Raw genomic sequence first — 20,711 nt, 5'->3', positions numbered from 1 at the left:
ACTTCCCGGGTCGGTGTACACACTGCTCACCCTGCTCCCCAGACCTGTGTACACACACTGCTCTCACCCGGGCCTGTGTGCACACACTGCTCCCCCCGCTCCCTGGGCCTGAGTATGCAGCGCTCTCACCCGGGCCTGCGTACACACACACTGCTCCCAACGGGCCTGCGTCTACGCACACATGCTGCACCCCCCGCTCACCGGGCCCATGCGCGCACGCTGCTCTCGCCGGGCCCGCCCGCGCGGGCGCGCGCTGCTCTCGCCGGGCCCGCGCGCGCTGCTCCCGCCGGGCCCGCCCGCGCGGGCGGGCGCGCGCTGCTCCCGCCGGCGCGGGCGGGCGCGCGCTGCTCCCGCCGGGCCCGCCCACGCGGGCGGGCGCGCGCTGCTCCCGCCGGGCCCGCCCACGCGGGCGGGCGCGCGCTGCTCCCGCCGGGCCCGCCCGCCCGGGCGGGCGCGCGCTGCTCCCGCCGGGCCCGCCCGCCCGGGCGCGCGGTGCTCCGGCCGGGCCCGCCCGGGCGGGCGCGCGCTGCTCCGGCCGGGCCCGCCCTGCTCCGGCCGGGCCCGCCCGCGCTGCTCCGGCCGGGCCCGCCCGCGCTGCTCCGGCCGGGCCCGCCCGCGCTGCTCCGGCCGGGCCCGCCCGCGCTGCTCCCGCCGGGCCCGCGCGCGCTGCTCCCGCCGGGCCCGCGCGCGCTGCTGCCGCCGGGCCCGCGCACGCTGCTCTCGCCGGGCCCGCGCACGCTGCTCTCGCCGGGCCCGCGCACGCTGCTCTCGCCGGGCCCGCGCACGCTGCTCTCGCCGGGCCCGCGCACGCTGCTCTCGCCGGGCCCGCGCACGCTGCTCTCGCCGGGCCCGTGCACGCGCACGCTGCTCTCGCCGGGCCCGTGCACGCTGCTCTCGCCGGGCCCGTGCACGCGCACGCTGCTCTCGCCGGGCCCGTGCACGCGCACGCTGCTCTCGCCGGGCCCGTGCACGGCACGCTGCTCTCGCCGGGCCCGTGCACGCTGCTCTCAGCGGGCCCGTGCACGCTGCTCTCACCGGGCCCGTGCACGCGCACGCTGCTCTCACCGGGCCTGTGTACACAAACGCTGCTCTCACCGGGCCTGTGTACACACACGCTGCTCTCACCGGGCCTGTGTGCACACTGCTCTCACCTGGTTTGTGTACACATACGCTGCTCTCACCGGGCCTGTATATACACACACACTGCTCTCACCGGGCCTGTGTACACGCTGCTCTCACCGGGCCTGTGTACACGCTGCTCTCACCGGGCCTGTGTACACGCTGCTCTCACCGGGCCTGTGTACACGCTGCTCTCACCGGGCCTGTGTACACGCTGCTCTCACCGGGCCTGTGTACACGCTGCTCTCACCGGGCCTGTGTACACGCTGCTCTCACCGGGCCTGTGTACACGCTGCTCTCACCGGGCCTGTGTACACGCTGCTCTCACCGGGCCTGTGTACACGCTGCTCTCACCGGGCCTGTGTACCCGCTGCTCTCACCTGGCCTGTGTACCCGCTGCTCTCACCGGGCCTGTGTACACGCTGCTCTCATCGGGCCTGTGTACACACTGCTCTCACCGGGCCTGTGTGCACACTGCTCTCACCGGGCCTGTGTGCACACTGCTCTCACCTGGTTTGTGTACACATACGCTGCTCTCACCGGGCCTGTATACACACGCACTGCTCTCACTGGGCCTGTGTACACGCTGCTCTCACCGGGCCTGTGTACACGCTGCTCTCACCGGGCCTGTGTACACGCTGCTCTCACCGGGCCTGTGTACCCGCTGCTCTCACCGGGCCTGTGTACCCGCTGCTCTCACCGGGCCTGTGTACCCGCTGCTCTCACCGGGCCTGTGTACACGCTGCTCTCACCGGGCCTGTGTACACGCTGCTCTCACCGGGCCTGTGTACACGCTGCTCTCACCGGGCCTGTGTACACGCTGCTCTCACCGGGCCTGTGTACACGCTGCTCTCACCGGGCCTGTGTACACGCTGCTCTCACCAGGCCTGTGTACACGCTGCTCTCACCGGGCCTGTGTACACGCTGCTCTCACCGGGCCTGTGTACACACACACTGCTCTCACTGGGCCTGTGTACACACACACACACACACTGCTCTCACCGGGCCTGTGTACACACACGCTGCTCTCACCGGGTCTGTGTACACACACGCTGCTCTCACCGGGTCTGTGTACACACACACTGCTCTCACCGGGTCTGTGTACACACACACTGCTCTCACCGGGTCTGTGTACACACACACTGCTCTCACCGGGTCTGTGTACACACACACTGCTCTCACCGGGTCTGTGTACACACACACTGCTCTCACCGGGTCTGTGTACACGCACACTGCTCTCACCGGGTCTGTGTACACGCACACTGCTCTCACCGGGCCTGTGTACACACACACTGCTCTCACCGGGTTTGTGTGCACACACACTGCTCTCACCGGGCCTGTGCACACACACACTGCTCTCACCGGGTTTGTGTACACGCACACTGCTCTCACCGGGTCTGTGTACACGCACACTGCTCTCACCGGGTCTGTGTACACGCACACTGCTCTCACCGGGTCTGTGTACACGCACACTGCTCTCACCGGGTCTGTGTACACGCACACTGCTCTCACCGGGTCTGTGTACACGCACACTGCTCTCACCGGGTCTGTGTACACGCACACTGCTCTCACCGGGTCTGTGTACACGCACACTGCTCTCACCGGGTCTGTGTACACGCTGCTCTCACCGGGTCTGTGTACACGCTGCTCTCACCGGGTCTGTGTACACGCTGCTCTCACCGGGTCTGTGTACACGCTGCTCTCACCGGGTCTGTGTACACGCTGCTCTCACCGGGTCTGTGTACACGCTGCTCTCACCGGGTTTGTGTACACACACACTGCTCTCACCGGGTTTGTGTACACACACACTGCTCTCACCGGGTCTGTGTACACGCACCCTGCTCTCACCGGGTCTGTGTACACGCACACTGCTCTCACCGGGTCTGTGTACACGCACACTGCTCTCACCGGGTCTGTGTACACGCACACTGCTCTCACCGGGTCTGTGTACACGCACACTGCTCTCACCGGGTTTGTGTACACGCACACTGCTCTCACCGGGTCTGTGTACACGCACACTGCTCTCACCGGGTTTGTGTACACGCACACTGCTCTCACCGGGTTTGTGTACACACACACTGCTCTCACCGGGTTTGTGTACACGCACACTGCTCTCACCGGGTTTGTGTACACGCACACTGCTCTCACCGGGTTTGTGTACACACACACTGCTCTCACCGGGTTTGTGTACACACACACTGCTCTCACCGGGTTTGTGTACACGCACACTGCTCTCACCGGGTTTGTGTACACGCACACTGCTCTCAGCGGGTCTGTGTACACGCACACTGCTCTCAGCGGGTCTGTGTACACGCACACTGCTCTCACCGGGTCTGTGTTCACGCACACTGCTCTCACCGGGTCTGTGTTCACGCACACTGCTCTCACCGGGTCTGTGTACACGCACACTGCTCTCACCGGGTTTGTGTACACGCTGCTCTCACCGGGTTTGTGTACACGCACACTGCTCTCACCGGGTTTGTGTACACGCTGCTCTCACCGGGTCTGTGTACACGCACACTGCTCTCACCGGGTTTGTGTACACGCTGCTCTCACCGGGTCTGTGTACACGCACACTGCTCTCACCGGGTTTGTGTACACACACACTGCTCTCACCGGGTTTGTGTACACACACACTGCTCTCACCGGGTCTGTGTACACGCTGCTCTCTCTGTTTCTCCGCTGACGGCGCCGCCACTGTTCAAATCTTTCAGCCGCCGGCCGGATGGCGCCGCCTCGTGACGCACTTCCGCTAACGGCAGCCCGGCCGTTTCCATAGCGACAGCGGACTCTCAGCCCCGAAGGCCGCGGGCCTCAGACTGCAGTTGGGGATAACTGTGACCCCCCCACCCCTCCCCAACCCCCCACACCCCAACCCCCCTCACCACCCCTCACCCCAACCCCCACCCCCCCTCACCCCAACCCCCACCCCCCTCACCCTAACCGCCCCCACCAACCACCCCCTCACCCCAACCCCCCTCACCCCAACCCTCACCCCAACCGCCCCCCCAGCCCCATGTCCCACCCTCCCCCCCCCATGGCAGGATAATGTCTCACCCTGACACTCACACTAACCCTGACACTCACTCTCAGCCCCGAAGGCCGCGGGCCTCAGACTGCAGTTGGGGATAACTGTGACCCCCACCCCAACCCCCCTCATCCCCCCACCCCAACCCCCCACTCACCCCAACCCCCCCCCACCCCAACCCCCCCACCCCCCCTCACCCCAACCCCCCCCACCCCCCCTCACCCCAACCCCCCCCCCACCCCCCTCCCTCCCCAACCCCCCACTCACCCCAACCCCCCCCACCCCTCCCCACCCCAACCCCCCTCATCCCCCCACCCCCACACCCCAACCCCCCCCACCCCCCCTCACCCCAACCCCCACCCCCCTCACCCTAACCGCCCCCCCAACCACCCCCCTCACCCCCACCCCCCTCACCCCAACCCTCACCCCAACCCCCCCCCACCCCCTCACCCCAACCGCCCCCCCAGCCCCATGTCCCACCCTCCCCCCCCCATGGCAGGATAATGTCTCACCCTGACACTCACTCTCAGCCCCGAAGGCCGCGGGCCTCAGACTGCAGTTGGGGATAACTGTGACCCCCCCACCCCTCCCCCCCTCACCCCAACCCTCACCCCAACCGCCCCCCCAGCCCCATGTCCCACCCTCCCCCCCCATGGCAGGATAATGTCTCACCCTGACACTCACTCTCAGCCCCGAAGGCTGCGGCCTCAGACTCACCCTCACCCCGCAAACTAAGCCTTACTCTCCTGGCAGGATAATGTCCCACCCTCACACTGAACCTCAGCTCCATGTCTCACTCTCAGTCCCGTGTCTCACCCTCATCCTCCTCACCAGCCCCATGGTAGCACCATGTCTCACTCTCGGGACAATGTCTCACATTCAATCTGGTTCTCACTTGTATTATTAATTTGACACCTGTCCTGTGTGCACTTTTTCTGCTTCATCTTGCTGTCTATCTGTTTCAGCATCCAGGGAGCTCTTCTTTCGTCGCCCTACCTTTCCCTATTGGAAAATATACTTCGACTGTCCCCAAATCATCTTTTTAAAGGCAGACCATTGTCCAATTACATTTTTGCCTGCCAAACTTCCATTCTAATTTATCTGGGCCAGGACCATCTTCAACCTGCTGAAATTGGTCTGCTACCAATTATATTGTAGTTGCTGAACTATAATGTGCACTTTCCTTATGGAGTAAAGCCACCTAAAATTGCCTGCGTTTTACAGTGCAAAGGTTATCCCCAATTGCCCAAATCATTGTTCTTTTTAAAATCCTGCTGCGGTTTCAGGTCCTGGAAAATGCAGCAAGTATTTTCACCCTAGATTGCTCCTTTTTCTTTTCCACGGGTAATCAAAACCTTATAATGCTATGATCTATGTATTAAGGAGAAAAATATAGCTATTTCTCACTCTGGAGAAAACCAGACAAAGAGTCTTGGAGTTTTAGACAAGACCTTTATCATGAACTGTAGTAGGGGCTGGCCCTAGTGCCCCAACTCGTAGCATGCCAGAGAGAACACTGACTCTAGGATTGTACAGACAGTTATAGTTAAAATCCAGTTTCAAGAAATTAGACACCTGGTGTGGAGAGGGGTGGGTCGGGATGGCGACCTCCTCGTGAACCTGCTCCTGGGCCTGGCAAAACACGCCATTTACAGGTCCAGGCAGCGGGCGATCGAGGGGGCCATCCATCCTGACTGTCTGCCCCTCTACCACGGCTATGTTCACGGCCAAGTGTCCCTGGAGAGGGAGCATGCAGTGTCCACGGGCACGGTTAATGCCTTCCGCGCCCGTTGGGCACCGCAGGGGTTGGGGTGCGTTATCGACCCTAATAATCACATTATGATTTGATGTTTTTAAGTTTCCTTTGTACTTTGATTTTTGTTCGGGCTGTTCCCCCTCCTTTTGGGGAGCTGCCCCTTTTACTTTGTCCTGATTTAATTTGAGTTTGTTTATTTGGTTTGACTTTAAAAGAGGCCAATCAAAGATATACATTTGCACTGAAGTTATCTAAATCTGCTCACAACTATCAATTAGGTTTACATCATGCATAATATAAGGGTACAGTTGTCCAATTACAACTTGTGCATGTCTACCTAATTATAATATCACCAAGCCCATATTTCTTTCTACTTATCTATTAACTTCCAGACATGATTATGATAACTATATTTCTAATCCGTATGTCAACTCCCCTGTCCTATTGTCTCTTGTTAGGACAGACACTGACACAAGCTGCAACTGTGCATAATTCAACAGAGGTCTTGTGTGTATGCTGAGTTCTCCTTTGTAACTGGGAGTTTTATGGTCCTTGACACTTAAGTGGGTCTTTAATTGAGACCGATGATTTTCTCATAATTTCCCTGTGTGACTGAGTTTAGCAACTTGCAGCTTATGTCATTTTAAGACTTGTGTGATTATTAACCCTTTCAATCTATGCTCCCTAAAAGTTCTTCTGTTGACACTTCCTCCATTTGATGTATCTCATTCCTCAGAAGCCTCCTTAGTTGCTCAGCCCAAAACAAACTGATCAAGAAAGTTCTCCTGAATGCACAGCAATTCTCCCTCCTCTCTGCCCTTTGCACTCTTATTATACTAGTCTATATTAAGATAAGTGAAATTCCCCTTTATCAGTAATTCATAGTTTTAGTAGTTCTTTGTAATTTACCTGCATATTTGCTCCTCGATATTTTTCCATCTAGTTGGTGTCCGATAGAATATGTTCAGTGGTACAGTGTCTACATGACTTCATATTTCTTTTGACCTGATATGGACCACAATCTTTGGCTGTTCACCATCCCCCTTCAGAATGTGCAGCTGCACAGTGCCATCCTGGACCCAGGCATCAGGGAGACACCTGAGGCTGCAGTAGCACCTAACTATTGAATCCCCTATCATTATTGGGTTCTCAGTCTGTCTCCTCCCCTTGTACAGCTGAGCCACGATAGTGCTGTGGTCTTGGCGACGACTGTACTCCCCAAAGTAACCATACCTCTTACCAGTAATCAGAACTGAGTACTGAGTAGAGAGGAAGATGTATTCGGGAGACTCCTGACCTGGTCATCCTTGTCTGAATTGTGGAGACACTCTTAAATTGCAGCTCCTTGTAGCTCCCAGCCTCACGATGCACTGCACTGATGCCAACAATTGCTCAGGTTTGGAAACCCAGAGCTTGAGTTCCTCCAACTGACAATGTTTCCTGCATATTTGATTTTCCAGAACACAAGAAACATCCTGGATCTTGCCTGGGATGGAGCATTTGAACTATAAGGAAAGTCTAGATAGGCTTGGATTGTTTTCTTTCGAGCAGAGAAAGCTGAGGGGGGGATGTGATTGAGGTGTATAAGCTTATGAGGGGTATGGACAGGGTGAGTCGGGAGCAGCTGTTCCCTTTGGTTGAGGGGGTCAATCACAAGGGGGCAGAGTTTTAGGGTGAGGGGCAGGAGATTCAGAGAGGATTTGAGAAAACATCTTTTCACTCAGAGGGTGGTGAGAATCTGGAATGCACTGCCTGGGAAGGTAGTGGAGGCTGGAAAATTTATAAACTTTAAAAAATATTTGGATGAGCGCTTGAAATATCATAACATTCAAGGATATGGGACAAGTTCAGGAAAATGGGATTCGCTTGCCTTTGGTGATAGAAATTGTCGGTGCAGAATCGATGGGCTGAAGGGCCTTTTCTGCACTGCATGACCTTATGGGGCGGCACGATGGCACAGTGGTTAGCACTGCTGCCTCACAGCACCAGGGACCCAGGTTCAATTCTGGCCTCGGGTCACTCTCTGCACATTCTCCCCGTGTCTGCATGAGTTTCATCCGGGTGCTCCAGTTTCCTCCCACAGTCCACAGATGTGCAGGTTAGGTGGATTGGCCATGCTAATTTGCCCCTTAGTCCCGTGTCAGGGGGACTAGCTAGGGTAAATGCATGGAGTTATGGGGACAGGGCTTGGGTGGGATTGTGGTCGGTGCAGAATCGATGGGCCGAATGGCCTCCTTATGCACTGTAGACTTCTATGACTATGACTCTCACAAGGCACAGAATGTGCATTTGATGAAACTGAGGTGCCTTGCCATGCCTCTACTTACTAGACCACTAACTTCAACAGGAATAAATTTAAGCTTTACAAAACTCAAGATTTAAAGCTCTCACTTTTTTTTACCTGGTTTAAAGTTCCTTATCTTAGATCTTTCCTCAATACTTTTTATCAGAGTCTTAGTTCCCTTGAACTCAGCACCTGCTGCTTGGTGGTTTTGTGATGCTTTTGTTGCTTTCTCCATAGCTGTGTTGTATTTATGCACTTTGATCCCAGGATGAAAAACATAGAGAACTGTGCACTGATCCCAATATGCAAGGAGTACCAAGGGATTGATTAAGAAGGGAAAAATAGAGTATGAAAATAAGGTAGCGGGGAACATAAAAACTGACTGTAAACGTTTTTATAGGTATGTAAAGAGAAAAAGATTGACAAAAACAAATGTAGGCCCCTTCCAGTCAGAAACAGGAGAATTCATAACGGGGACTACAGAAATGGCCGAGGAATTAAATTTGTACTTTGCTTCAGTCTTCATGAAGGAAGACATGAATAATGTACCAGAAGTTCTGAGAGAAACAAGTTTTCGTGAGGAGTTGAACGAGATCAGCAGTAGTAGAGAAATGGTTTTGGGGAAATTGATGGGATTGAAGGTGGATAAATCTCCAGGTCCTGATAATCTTCATCCCAGAGTACTTAAGGAAGTGGGCCTGGAAATAGTAGATCCATTGGTGATTATTTTCCAAAATACTTTGGACTCTGGACTGGTTCCTACAGATTGGAGGGTAGCTAATATAAGCCCACGACTTAAAAAGGGAGGTAGAGAGAAAACAGAGAACTTTAGACCAATGAGCCTAATGTCAGTACTGGGGTAGTTGCTAGTGTCCATTATCAAGGATTTCTTAACTCAGCATTTGGAAGGCAGTGGTATAATCAGACAAAGTCAGCATGGATTTACAAAGAGAAATCATGCTTGATGAATCTATCGGAATTCTTTGAGGATGTAACTAATAAAGTGACATAGAAACAGAGAAACATAGAAAATTACAGCACAAAACAGGCCCTTCGGCCCCACAAGTTGTGCCGAACATATCCCTACCTTTTAGGCCTACCTATAACCCTCCATCCTATTAAGTCCTCATCCAGGAGTCTCTTGAAAGACCCTATTGAGTTTGCCTCCACCACCACTGACGGCAGCCAATTCCACTTGCCCACCACCCTCTGTGTGAAAAACGTCCCCCTAACATTTCCCCTGTACCTACCCCCCAGCACCTTAAACCTGTGTCCTCTCGTAGCAGCCATTTCCACCCTGGGAAAAAGCCTCTGAGAGTCCACCCGATCTATGCCTCTCAACATCTTATATACCTCTATTAGGTCTCCTCTCATCCTACGTCTCTCCAAGGAGAAAAGACCGAGCTCCCTCAGCCTATCCTCATAAGGCATGCCACTCAATCCAGGCAACATCCTTGTAAATCTCCTCTGCGCCCTTTCAATCTTTTCCACATCCTTCCTGTAATGAGGTGACCAGAACTGAGCGCAGTACTCCAAGTGGGGTCTGACGAGGGTCTTAGTTGACCAAGGAGAACCAGTGGATGTGGTTTATTTAGACTTTCAGAAGGCTTTCAACAAGGTCTCACATAATAGACTACCAAGTAAAGTTAAAGCACATGGGATTGCAGGTAATGTCTTGAGATAGATAGAAAGCTGGCTAGCAGATAGGAAGCAAAGAGTTGGAATACATGGGTCTTTTTCTGATTGGCAATCAGTGACTAGAGGAGTTCCGCAGGTTCCTCCTGGGAGGAAGGGGGAAATGCAAGGGCCCCACTGTTCACATATATTAATAATCTGGAAGAGGTAACTGAATGTATTGTCTCCAAATTTGCAGATGATACAAAGTTGAGTGGGAAGGTGAGTTGTGTGGAGGATGCAGAGATGCTTCAGCGTGATTTGGACAGGCTGAGTGTGTGGGCATATGCATGGCAGATGCAGTATAATGTGGATAAATGTGAGATTGTCCACTTTGGTTGCAATAATAGGAAGACAGATTATTGCTTGAAAAGGTGTAAATTGAGAAAGGTGGATACTCAGCGAGACCTTGGAATCTTCGTGCATCAGTCACTGAAAGTAAGTGCACAGGTACAGCAGGCAGTAAAGGAGACAAATGGTATGTTGGTCTTCATGGCGAGAAGATTTGAGTATCGGGATAGGGATGTTTTGCTGCAATTGTATACGGCATTGGTGAGGCCACATCTGGAGTATTGTGTGCAGTTTTGGTGTCCTTATCTGAGGAAGGATGTCCTTGCTATAGAGGGAGTACAGTGAAGGATTACTAGGCTGATTCTTGGGATGGCAGGTCTGTCATATGAGGAAAGACTAAGTCGGTTAGGATTATATTCACTGGAGTTTAGAAGAGTGAGAGGGGATCTCATAGAAACTTATAAAATTCTAACAAGGTTAGACAGGGTAGATTCAGATAGAATGTTCCTGATGGTGGTGGAGTCCAGAACTAGGGGTCATTGTTTGAGGATAAGGGATAAATCTTTTAGAACTGAGGTGAGGAGAAATTTCTTCACCCAGAGGATGGTGAATGTGTGGAATTCACTCCCACTGAAAGTAGTTGAGGCCAAAACGTTGTGTGATTTCAAGAAGAAATTGGATATAGCTCTTGGGGTTAAAGGATCAAGAGATATGGGAGGAAGGGGGAAATCAGGACATTCGATGATCAGCTATGATCAGAATGAATGGCAGAGCAGGCTCGAAGGGCTGAATGGCCTACTGCTGCTTCTAGTTTCTATGTTTCTATCCAATTAATACAAATCCATTATTAAGTTTAAATGAAGCAAAGATATGTATTTAATTAACAAAGATTTTATTTGTTCTTGTGATTTCATGTGTCAACCAAATAGAATTAAATAGAATTACCTTGGAATAGATAAAAGTGGTGTAATTTAGATTTTGGCAATAAATTATATGCTTAAAATGTATGGTGGCACCAAGCTACATGATTAATAGCAGCACAACGCTACGCTTGGCAGCTCAGTTGATGTCTGAAAAAAATCAGTAGTTGCTTGTTCGAAAAAGATAGCTGCTGCAAATATAATGTGACTAGTATTATGGATCAATGGTACTAATTGAGATTTGTGAACATTTTATAAAGCTTTGATCATTTTTCATTGTAAACGATTCTTTGCTGATGAAAATAGTTCCATTGCTCCAACTTTAACACTGTTTTATTTCCGATGGAAGTGATCGAAAATTCATTTGGTAGGACCAACCTGAAGGTTCTGGAAAAAACATACACAAGGTTATTTAGTTTGTGTCAGTGAAATTCCATCTTTATTTCTCCAGCATCATCCCTCCCACCTGTCACTTTCTCCTGTCAAATGTTCCTCCCATTCATCTATCATATAATAAATCCGACATCTGCGTACATTCCTTTTCCCCTGTTTATGATGGTAATTTCCTATATAAACTTACACTGTAACTACATCTTCCTGGCAGTAACTTTAAAATAAGGATTGACTTTCTGTCTTCATGCCCTGGCCCACTTAAGCTCTGTTTCACCTGAAACTATACTTAGACATGACTTCCTATGCATGAGACCCCACAGGAGATCAACGAACTTGAAATTTCGATAGGCCTGCTCTACCAACACAAGTGCAGGGGAACAGAATACACAGCAGACCAAAGTAAAGGCTGAGGGCCTTGTCCCAAAAAGATGGAGGCAGGGTCATGTATTAAAACTCCTGCATTCAAAATTTTAATTAGGCACTAGGTGGAACGCAGACGTATCGGCCGGGATGTTCCGCTCCTTGTTCACATTGGCTGGGTTTGGCAGTGAGAGTGGAAAATATTGCGAGAAGACCTTAATCACATTTCATATCAATGCAAATACAAGATGCGATCATCCCTCTCCCCGCTTCAGTGGCAGGCCAGGTGTCCTGCCATTCAACAGAGAATCACTGAAACCCTACAGTGGGGCAGCCACGGATGAGATTGGACAATCCCACCCTGTGTCTGTATAATAGTAATAGAAGTAATGCAGCTGTATTCCTTCACAGACATTGGCTTATACCAGCTGAGATTTCTTTGTCAACTTTTCAAACAATGAAAGATTATTAAATTGTAAAAATTGGCAGAATTTTCCACGCCTGCCAGATGCAAGAATCGGGCTCTTAATTTGGCTGGACGCAAAGAAATCTGTTCCTTGTTAATTGCATAGACTGTGCGAATTTTATATTCCTGAATTTCAAGTCGGCTTAAAGGTGGGTTGCTTTTCCTGACAATGTCAGGAACCCCATTTGCGTTCATAAGAACCTCTAATGCATGTTGATTAAAAGGCCTTCGCACCAGAGTTATGTTCATCCTCCAAATTAAGTTCCTCACTGGTGAGAATTTAGGATGTTCATTTTTACGACTCTAAGTGGTGTGCATCTGGCGAGCTTCACCTCTTCCATGACTTTAATGCCCATAGGTGTTGCTTTCACCTTCTTGGGAACCTCGAGTAACTTAACTTGAGTAGCAAACGCTGCACAAAGGCTGGACAAGGGAAGCAGGCTTTCTGGGGATTGGGGGGAGTGCCTTAGAGGGGGGAGTTGGTGGGGGTCTTGGGGGCTGAACTCAGGTTCCTGGTGATAGGAGAAAACAAGTCATAGTCAGATGGGGGAGAGGGATGTGTTAGGATGACAGGCCCAGGTTGAGAGTTTAGTACGTGAAGGTCACATTGGGGGTGTCATGGAGGGGGACCAGACAGATGGCTTGGATAACGGGAAAGACAGGGTCAGGGTGGACATGGGGACAGTAATAGATGTTGGCTCTGAGTGAAGGGAAAGCACGTGGAGGTGGATCTTGAATGGGTCCAGGTAAATGTGGGAGATTCAAGGGTCACAAAGGGGAGAAGAATATGATATTGGGTGGGTCAAAGTTGACGGGGGAGGATTAAAGGCGGTGGAGTGAGTATGAAGGTGACATGCATTATTTTTCAAACCTGACTTTGACCACACAGTTCGTCAGTCAGTGAGTTCTCCTCAATGGGAAGAGACTGTTTTGGGGGTGGGTAGAGTTCAAGATGAGCACTACTGGCTGACTGAAGGGGCACCCTATTGATGATGAGGCAACTGGGTGTCACCATGCTCAGGAATGTTCCCCTCTCTATGGTGAAACCTGCATTGCAGAAGCTTTGTTTCTGACTGTTGAGTCTCATAACATCGAGATCCCAGCAAGGTTTGGAGCTGCTATTCATTCTGTGCCATTTGCCATCAGCTGCAGCTTGAGGCAGAGATGAAGGGGGTGAGGGAAGTGGATGTCTCCAAGGGCCAAATCTGGTGGATGGCAGCCAACTCACAACTCCAAAGCCCCATCATCCCAGGTGAATGGTCATTCTCAACAGGAGTTCAAGCGGTTGGTCTTTCTATGTTGCCAAGACAATGGTCTCCTTTTAGACACGAGGGTAAATAGAGACAAGTGGAGTCACGGGTGAAGAGCCTGAAGATTGGAGAGTGGCAAATGTTATGCCTTTGTTTAAAAAGGCTGCAGGGAAAAGCCTGGGAACTACAGGCCAGTGAGCCTCACATCTGTGGTGGGTAAATTGCTGGAAGGTATTTTGAGAGACAGGATCTACAGGCATTTAGAGATGCAAGGACTGATTAGGGACAGTCAGCATGGCTTTGTGAGTGGAAAATCATGTCTCACAAATTTGATTGAGTTTTTTGAAGGGGTAACTAAGAAGGTAGATGAGGGCAATGCAGTTGATGTTGTCTACATGGACTTTAGCAAGGCCTTTGACAAGGTACCGCATGGTTGGTTGTTGCATAAAGTTAAATCTCACGGGATCCAGGGTGAGGTATCTAAATGGATACAAAATTAGCTTCTTGACAGAAGCCACAGGGTGGTTGTAGAGAGTTGTTTTTCAAACTGGAGGCCTGTAACCAGCGGTGCGCCTCAGGGATCAGTGCTGGGTCCACTGTTATTTGTCATTTATATTAATGATTTGGATGAGAATATAGGAGGCATGGTTAGTAAGTTTGCAGAAAGATTGCTCATATAGTGGACAGTGAAGAAAGTTATCTCCAATTGCAACGGAATCTTGATCAAGTGGGCCAGTGGGCTGACGAATGGCAGATGGAGTTTAATTTAGACAAGTGCGAGGTGATGCATTTTGATAGATTGAACCAGGGCAGGACTTACTCAGTTAATGGTAGGGCATTGGGGAGAGTTACAGAACAAAGAGATCTAGGGGTACATGTTCATAGCTCCTTGAATGTGGAGTCACAGGTGGACAGAGTGGTGAAGAAGGCATTTGGCATGCTTGGTTTCATCGGTCAGAACATTGAATACAGGAGTTGGAATGTCTTGTTGAAGTTGTTCAAGACATTGGTAAGGCCACACTTGGAATACTGTGTGCAATTCTGGTCACCTTATTATAGAAAGGATATTATTAAACTAGAAAGAGTGCAGAAAAGATTTACTAGGATGCTACCGGAACTTGATGGATTGAGTTATAAGGAGAGGCTGGATAGACTGGGACTATTTTCTCTGGAGCGTAGGAGGCTGAGGGGTGATCTTATAGAGATCTATAAAATAATGAGGGGCACAGATCAGCTAGATAGTCAATATCTTTTCCCAAAGGTAGGGGAGTCTAAAACTAGAGGGCATAGGTTTAAGGTGAGAGGGGAGAGATACAAAAGTGTGCAGAGGGGCAATTTTTTCACACAGAGGGTGGTGAGTGTCTGGAACAAGCTGCCAGAGGTAGTAGTAGAGACGGGTACAATTTTGTCTTTTAAAAAGCATTTAGATAGTTACATGGGTACGATGGGTATAGAGGGAAAAGGGCCAAATGCGGGCAATTGGGATTAGTTTAGGGGTTTTTTAAAAAAGGGCAGCATGGACAAGTTGGGCCGAAGGGCCTGTTTCCTCTATGACTCTATGAATAGTGTCAGAGGGAGACACCTTGCAGTTAGCTCGGGTGGGGTGGAGATGGCATGTCTAGACAGAGTTCAAGCGAAGGGCTCAGCACTGGTCTGCTAGCTTTGAGATGGAGGGAAACCTGTAAAGGACCTTATCACGAAATGTATCACTCCAATTCTTTCTAACATCCACTGAATTGTCAATGATGCAGGTGCAGAAAACCCTGCCTTGGTAATTGCTCTCATCCAGATGTAAAGATAGAGAACCCATCACAGATTGGCACAGAGCCAGGGGGAGCAGGGGCCTGAGCAGCAAGTGGTGGTGGGGGGGGGGGGGGGGGGGGTGGGGGGGGGTGGGGGGTGCTCTAGAAAGTCAAGGTGCTGAGGAACATGGACCACTGCACCAGCGAGCATTGGCCCGATCATGGATGTATCGCAGGCAGTGCTGTTATCTGGAGATGAGCGAAAGGTAATGTCAGAGGCACTCTCATACATCCCCGCATGTGGTTGCTCACATCTGCCACCTTCTTCAATACGGGCTATGGCTGAAAGGACTCTGGAGCAATAATGAGAAGCTCCTGGCCTGCATTGAGTGAATGGACATCCCGGTACTCTTTCAATATAGTGCCCCATGAGCTAACAGCAGAGTGGGCAACTTCTTGCCCACCCCGTCACCGGATTCACTGAGTTCCTTGCAGATATATAATTATTCAGCTGTCTTGGCGCCCAATGGAAATCCCAATGCCTTTCCTGTTTGCCACTGGACTTTGTCTCCAGAATAGAAAATTCCACTCTATGTAGCCAATGTAAAAGACTTTCAAACATCTTCATACCGTGAATCATTCTCACCTTCAAAGCATGATGGAATTTCAACGTGACTATCTATGCACTGAGTCAGAACTGGGTATCCACAGTTTTGTTTCGTGTTTTTGCAGTAAAAAGCCACCCTTTCTCGATGTAATACTCTCTTATTTGGGAGATCATTTATCCAGTACTTCCTCCCATTGTAGAATACACGACCTCTCTTTATGGGTATAATGCATGGAGCTGGTAAAGTAAAACACAGCTTGTAAATAAATTTTGTTTCCAAACACATTACTCATAAAGTTTCACTGTCCTATTTAAGATCTAACAGCACTGCAGCGTCACTGAGAAAATAAACTGTGGCACATAAGATTCTCAAGTCAGTAATTTGACCATTCCTGCAGAAAAGCAGACTCCTGCCCCAAACACCAATCCAAATCTCACAACCTGTTATCACTTTGATAGTTGAGATTTGGTTAGGTGCATTGATCGTGCTAAATTCTCCCTCAGAGTACCCGAACAGCCGCTGCAATGTGGCGACTAGAGGATTTTCACAGTAACTTTTTAAATATTCATTTGTGGGACATGGGCGTCGCTGGCTGACCAGCATTTATTGTCCATCCCTAGTTTCCCGAGGGCAATTGAAAGTCAACCACATTGCTGTGGCTCTGGAGTCACATGTAGACCAGATCAGGTCAGGACGGCAGATTTCCTTCCCTAAGGGACATTAGTGAACCAGCTGGTTTTCCCGACAATCAACGATGGTTTCATGGTCATCAGTAGATTCTTAATTCCAGATATTTTTTTATTGAATTCAAATTCCACCAGGTCCCCAGAACAGTAGTTGAGTTTCTGGTTTAATAGTTCAGCGATAATACCACTAGGCCGTCGCCTCCCTTAAACTACATTGCAGTGTTAATGTCAGCCGACTTATGACACTAATAATCAACTTTAAGCGTTTTAAACTGAGATTTACTAGGCAGGCTATGTTTATATCCATGCTACAATTTGGAATCTTCAATTATAACTTGTATTTAAATAACACCTTTAACATTGTAGCAATTCCTAAAGTGCTTCACAAGAGCTTTATCAAACAAAATTTGACATCAAGCCACATAGGATGAGGAAGGTTTTAAGGACCATCTTAAAGCAGTAGAGAAAGTCAGGAACTCCAGACCATAAGACCATAAGACATAGGAGCGGAAGTAAGGCCATTCGGCCCATCGAGTCCACTCCACCATTCAATCATGGTTGATTTCAACTCCATTTACCCGCTCTCTCCCCATAGCCCTTAATTCCTCGAGAAATCAAGAATTTATCAATTTCTGTCTTGAAGACGCTCAACGTCTCGGCCTCCACAGCCCTCTGTGGCAATGAATTCCACAGACCCACCACTCTCTGGCTGAAGAAATTTCTCCTCATCTCTGTTCTAAAGTGACTCCCTTTTATTCTAAGGCTGTGCCCCCGCGTCCTAGTCTCCCCTGTTAATGGAAACAACTTCCCTACGTCCATCCTATCTAAGCCGTTCATTATCTTGTAAGTTTCTATCAGATCTCCCCTCAACCTCCTAAACTCCAATGAATATAATCCCACGATCCTCAGACGTTCATCGTATGTCAGGCCTACCATTCCTGGGATCATCCGTGTGAATCTCCGCTGGACCCGCTCCAGTGCCAGTATGTCCTTCCTGAGGTGTGGGGCCCAAAATTGCTCACAGTACTCCAAATGGGGCCTAACCAGTGCTTTATAAAGCCTCAGAAGTACATCCCTGCTTTTGTATTCCAAGCCTCTTGAGATAAATGACAACATTACATTTGCTTTCTTAATTACGGACTCAACCTGCAAGTTTACCTTTAGAGAATCCTGGACTAGGACTCCCAAGTCCCTTTGCACTTTAGCATTATGAATTTTGTCACCGTTTAGAAAATAGTCCATGCCTCTATTCTTTTTTCCAAAGTGTACGACCTCGCACTTGCCCACGTTGAATTTCATCAGCCACTTCTTGGACCACTCTCCTAAACTGTCTAAATCTTTCTGCAGCCTCCCCACCTCCTCAATACTACCTGCCCCTCCACCTATCTTTGTATCATCGGCAAACTTGGCCAGAATGCTCCCAGTCCCGTCATCTAGATCGTTAATATATAATATATCGTTAATATATAAAGAGAACAGCTTTTGGCTTAGGCAACTCAAGGCACCTCTACCAATGATGAGGCTTTGAAATTGAGGCATTGCCAGAGCAGGAGCCAATATAAGTCTGCAAGCACAGGAGTGACAGGTGAATGGGATAGAAACAGCATCGTTTTGCATAAGCACGTGTTTATGATCATAGAATCATAGAATCCTACAGTGCAGAAGGAGGCCATTCGGCCGAGTCTGCACCGACCACAATCCCACCCAGGCCCTATCTCCATAACCCCCTTCATTTATCCTAGCTAGTCTCTGACACCAAGGAGCAATTTAGTATGGCCAATCAACTCAACCCAACCCGCACATCTTTGGACTGTGGGAGGAAACTGGAGTACCTGGAGCAAATCCATGCAGACACGGAGAGAATGTAAAAACTCCACACAGACAGTGACCCGAGTCAGGAATCGAACCCAGGTCCCTGGCGCTGTGAGGCAGCAGTGCTAACCACTGTGCCACCCGTACAGGAGTGAATATAGGCTCGAGTAGATTGGTCACTGTTTTATATTGAATATTTGGCGTTAATTTTCACTTTGTTCACCCACAGAGCCTTCACCCTGTATGTTCATGCCACCAAGCTTGGGGGAATCACAACCTTCCTCCCACACCGGTGACACAGTGAAGAGGGGCAGCTGCTGGCAAGGGCTATCAATGTGCTGCCAGGCTGTAAGATGGATGTGAACACCTGGACCCCTGATGTGAGTGGGGCCTGTAGTAGTTGATGCTGCACATCCCATGTTTCTGAAACCTATGATGAGCCCATTTGACGGCAGGATGCATTAAGCTTTCTGTCAGATGGTGGAAGGCTAGTTTGGAGAGTGTTTGAATGGTCAAATTTACAGGTGGCCAAAGCACAGACGGGGGTTTCTGCAGTGGATAAGCTGTGGCCAGCAAAGTTGGGCGATTTTCCATAAGGTGGAAGGGAGTAGGCAGTCAGTAATGGCCTGTATATGTAGCCGGAAATACATCTCTCAGCCAAACATGACATCAGATTGTAAACAGATAGACTGTTGCCAAGGTGAGGGTTAGAATCAGTGGCTACGGACCAGAGTTTGTGGTGGGGACAATGTCTTTGGTCTTCCCAACAATTAGTTGGAGGATATTCCTGCTTGTCCAGTGACTGATGCTGTGAATGATATTACAAAGATCAATCTCACTTAAAGCGAAAGCTATAACAGGACCATGAAATTGTCTTTTGTGCCATATTTACCAGGGTGAAGTACAGGTTACAGATTTATCATTCACATTATCAATGCTGGGAGCAATCTGAATAATAAATTAAATGAATCATAAAAGGAATCTATTAACACAACATAAAATAAACTGGATTAAATGCATTTTTACTTCAGCCAACAACACTCCTGTGCTATCTCAATCCCTTGATGTACAATGAACTTTGTTGTCCATAGCTTTCTTGATCCGAGCCTTGTAATTCCAATTTAATTTGCCTCACCTCGGCATGTGGGTTTATCAGTCCAGTTCCCTGTCTTCTCACACGTGACTGTCTTTGAGCCATCCAGAACGTAATTTTGAACGCAGCCATACTCAATAGATTCCTTGTAGTTATAGATGTTTTTGAGTGCAAATACCATAAATCCATTTACTATTTTTGGTGGAAATCCACATTTCACTTCTATAATACAAAAGAAAACAGCTTGTGAATTAGGCTTTAAATTTGATGTTCTTCATCACTGTTTTATTTTTTAAACTTATTTTTAAAAAATTTATTAGTGTCACAAGTAGGTTCACATTAACACTGCAATGAAGTTACCGTGAAAATCCCCTAGTCGCCACATTCCGGCACCTGTTTGCACTGAGGGAGAATTTAGCATGGCCAGTCCACCTAACCTGTGCATCTTTGGACTGTAGGAGGAAACCGGAGCACCCGGAGGAAACCCACGCAGACACGGGGAGAATCTGCAGACTCTGCACAGACAGTGACCCAAGCTGGGAATTGAACCCTGGCTCTGTGAGGCAACAGTGCTAGCCACCGTGCCGCCCCAAAAACAACAAGTTGGTGCATTTTCTGTCCGTCAGTGATGCAGTCAACAAGATTATACGCAGCAATTTTTGTGTCAGTCACACCCATATGTGCCAGTTCACGTGGCATCACTCCCTGTAAACGGGGGAAGAGACATCAGGAGGCACATTAGAGATGGCAAGTTCAAAATAATGTAATGGCACAGAGCGAGGTCATGATGCCTGTCCCATCTTTTTGTCAGTGCAACACCACTTCCTAATCTCTCCTAAATAAACTGGATATTTACAGTTGCTAGGCCCGGGGCAGCATGGTGGCACAGTGGTTAGCACTCCTGCCTCTCAGCGCCAGGGACCCGAGTTCGATTACCAGCTTGGGTCACTGTCTGTGTAGAGTTTGCACATTCTCCCTGTGTCTGCGTGGCTTTCCTCTGGGTGCTCCGGTTTCCTCCCACAGTCTGAAAGACGTGCTGGTTAGGTGCATTGACCAGAAGAGGCGCTGGAGTGTGGCGACTCGGGGAATTTCACAGTAACTTCATTGCACTGTTAATGTAAGCCTTACTTGTGACTAATAAATAAATAAACTTTAAAAGTTTGTTGAAAGGGAAGCCTGCAACCTTCTACATTACTAATTGGATTTGAGGTTCTTTAACTGTCGTGTTT

The 20,711-nt window shown here is 49.7% G+C and overlaps 2 protein-coding genes across 4 annotated transcripts in view; both read right to left on the bottom strand.

Annotated features, from left to right (window-relative positions):
* cep112 (centrosomal protein 112) overlaps positions 1 to 3,864 on the bottom strand; it is a 483,816-nt gene extending 479,952 nt beyond the window's left edge. For all 3 annotated transcript variants that reach the window (XM_078226009.1, XM_078226010.1, XM_078226011.1), the window contains exon 1: positions 3,766 to 3,864. The gene's annotated coding sequence lies outside the window, so the exon portion shown is untranslated. The remainder of the gene's footprint in view (positions 1 to 3,765) is intronic.
* Positions 3,865 to 11,025: 7,161 nt separating this feature from the next.
* The window catches only part of LOC144502064 (beta-2-glycoprotein 1-like), a 46,300-nt gene continuing 36,614 nt past the window's right edge, over positions 11,026 to 20,711 (bottom strand). Inside the window, exons 6-8 of the mRNA XM_078226071.1 lie at positions 19,525 to 19,725; positions 15,930 to 16,127; positions 11,026 to 11,459 (exon numbers count right to left, since the gene is read on the bottom strand). Coding sequence (XP_078082197.1) covers positions 11,395 to 11,459; positions 15,930 to 16,127; positions 19,525 to 19,725 — 464 coding nt within the window. The 3' untranslated portion in view covers positions 11,026 to 11,394. The remainder of the gene's footprint in view (positions 11,460 to 15,929; positions 16,128 to 19,524; positions 19,726 to 20,711) is intronic.

The sequence above is a fragment of the Mustelus asterias genome, chromosome 12 (assembly GCF_964213995.1).
Source record: "Mustelus asterias chromosome 12, sMusAst1.hap1.1, whole genome shotgun sequence".
Taxonomy (NCBI): domain Eukaryota; kingdom Metazoa; phylum Chordata; class Chondrichthyes; order Carcharhiniformes; family Triakidae; genus Mustelus; species Mustelus asterias.
This window is presented reverse-complemented; position numbering and strand designations above follow the sequence as displayed.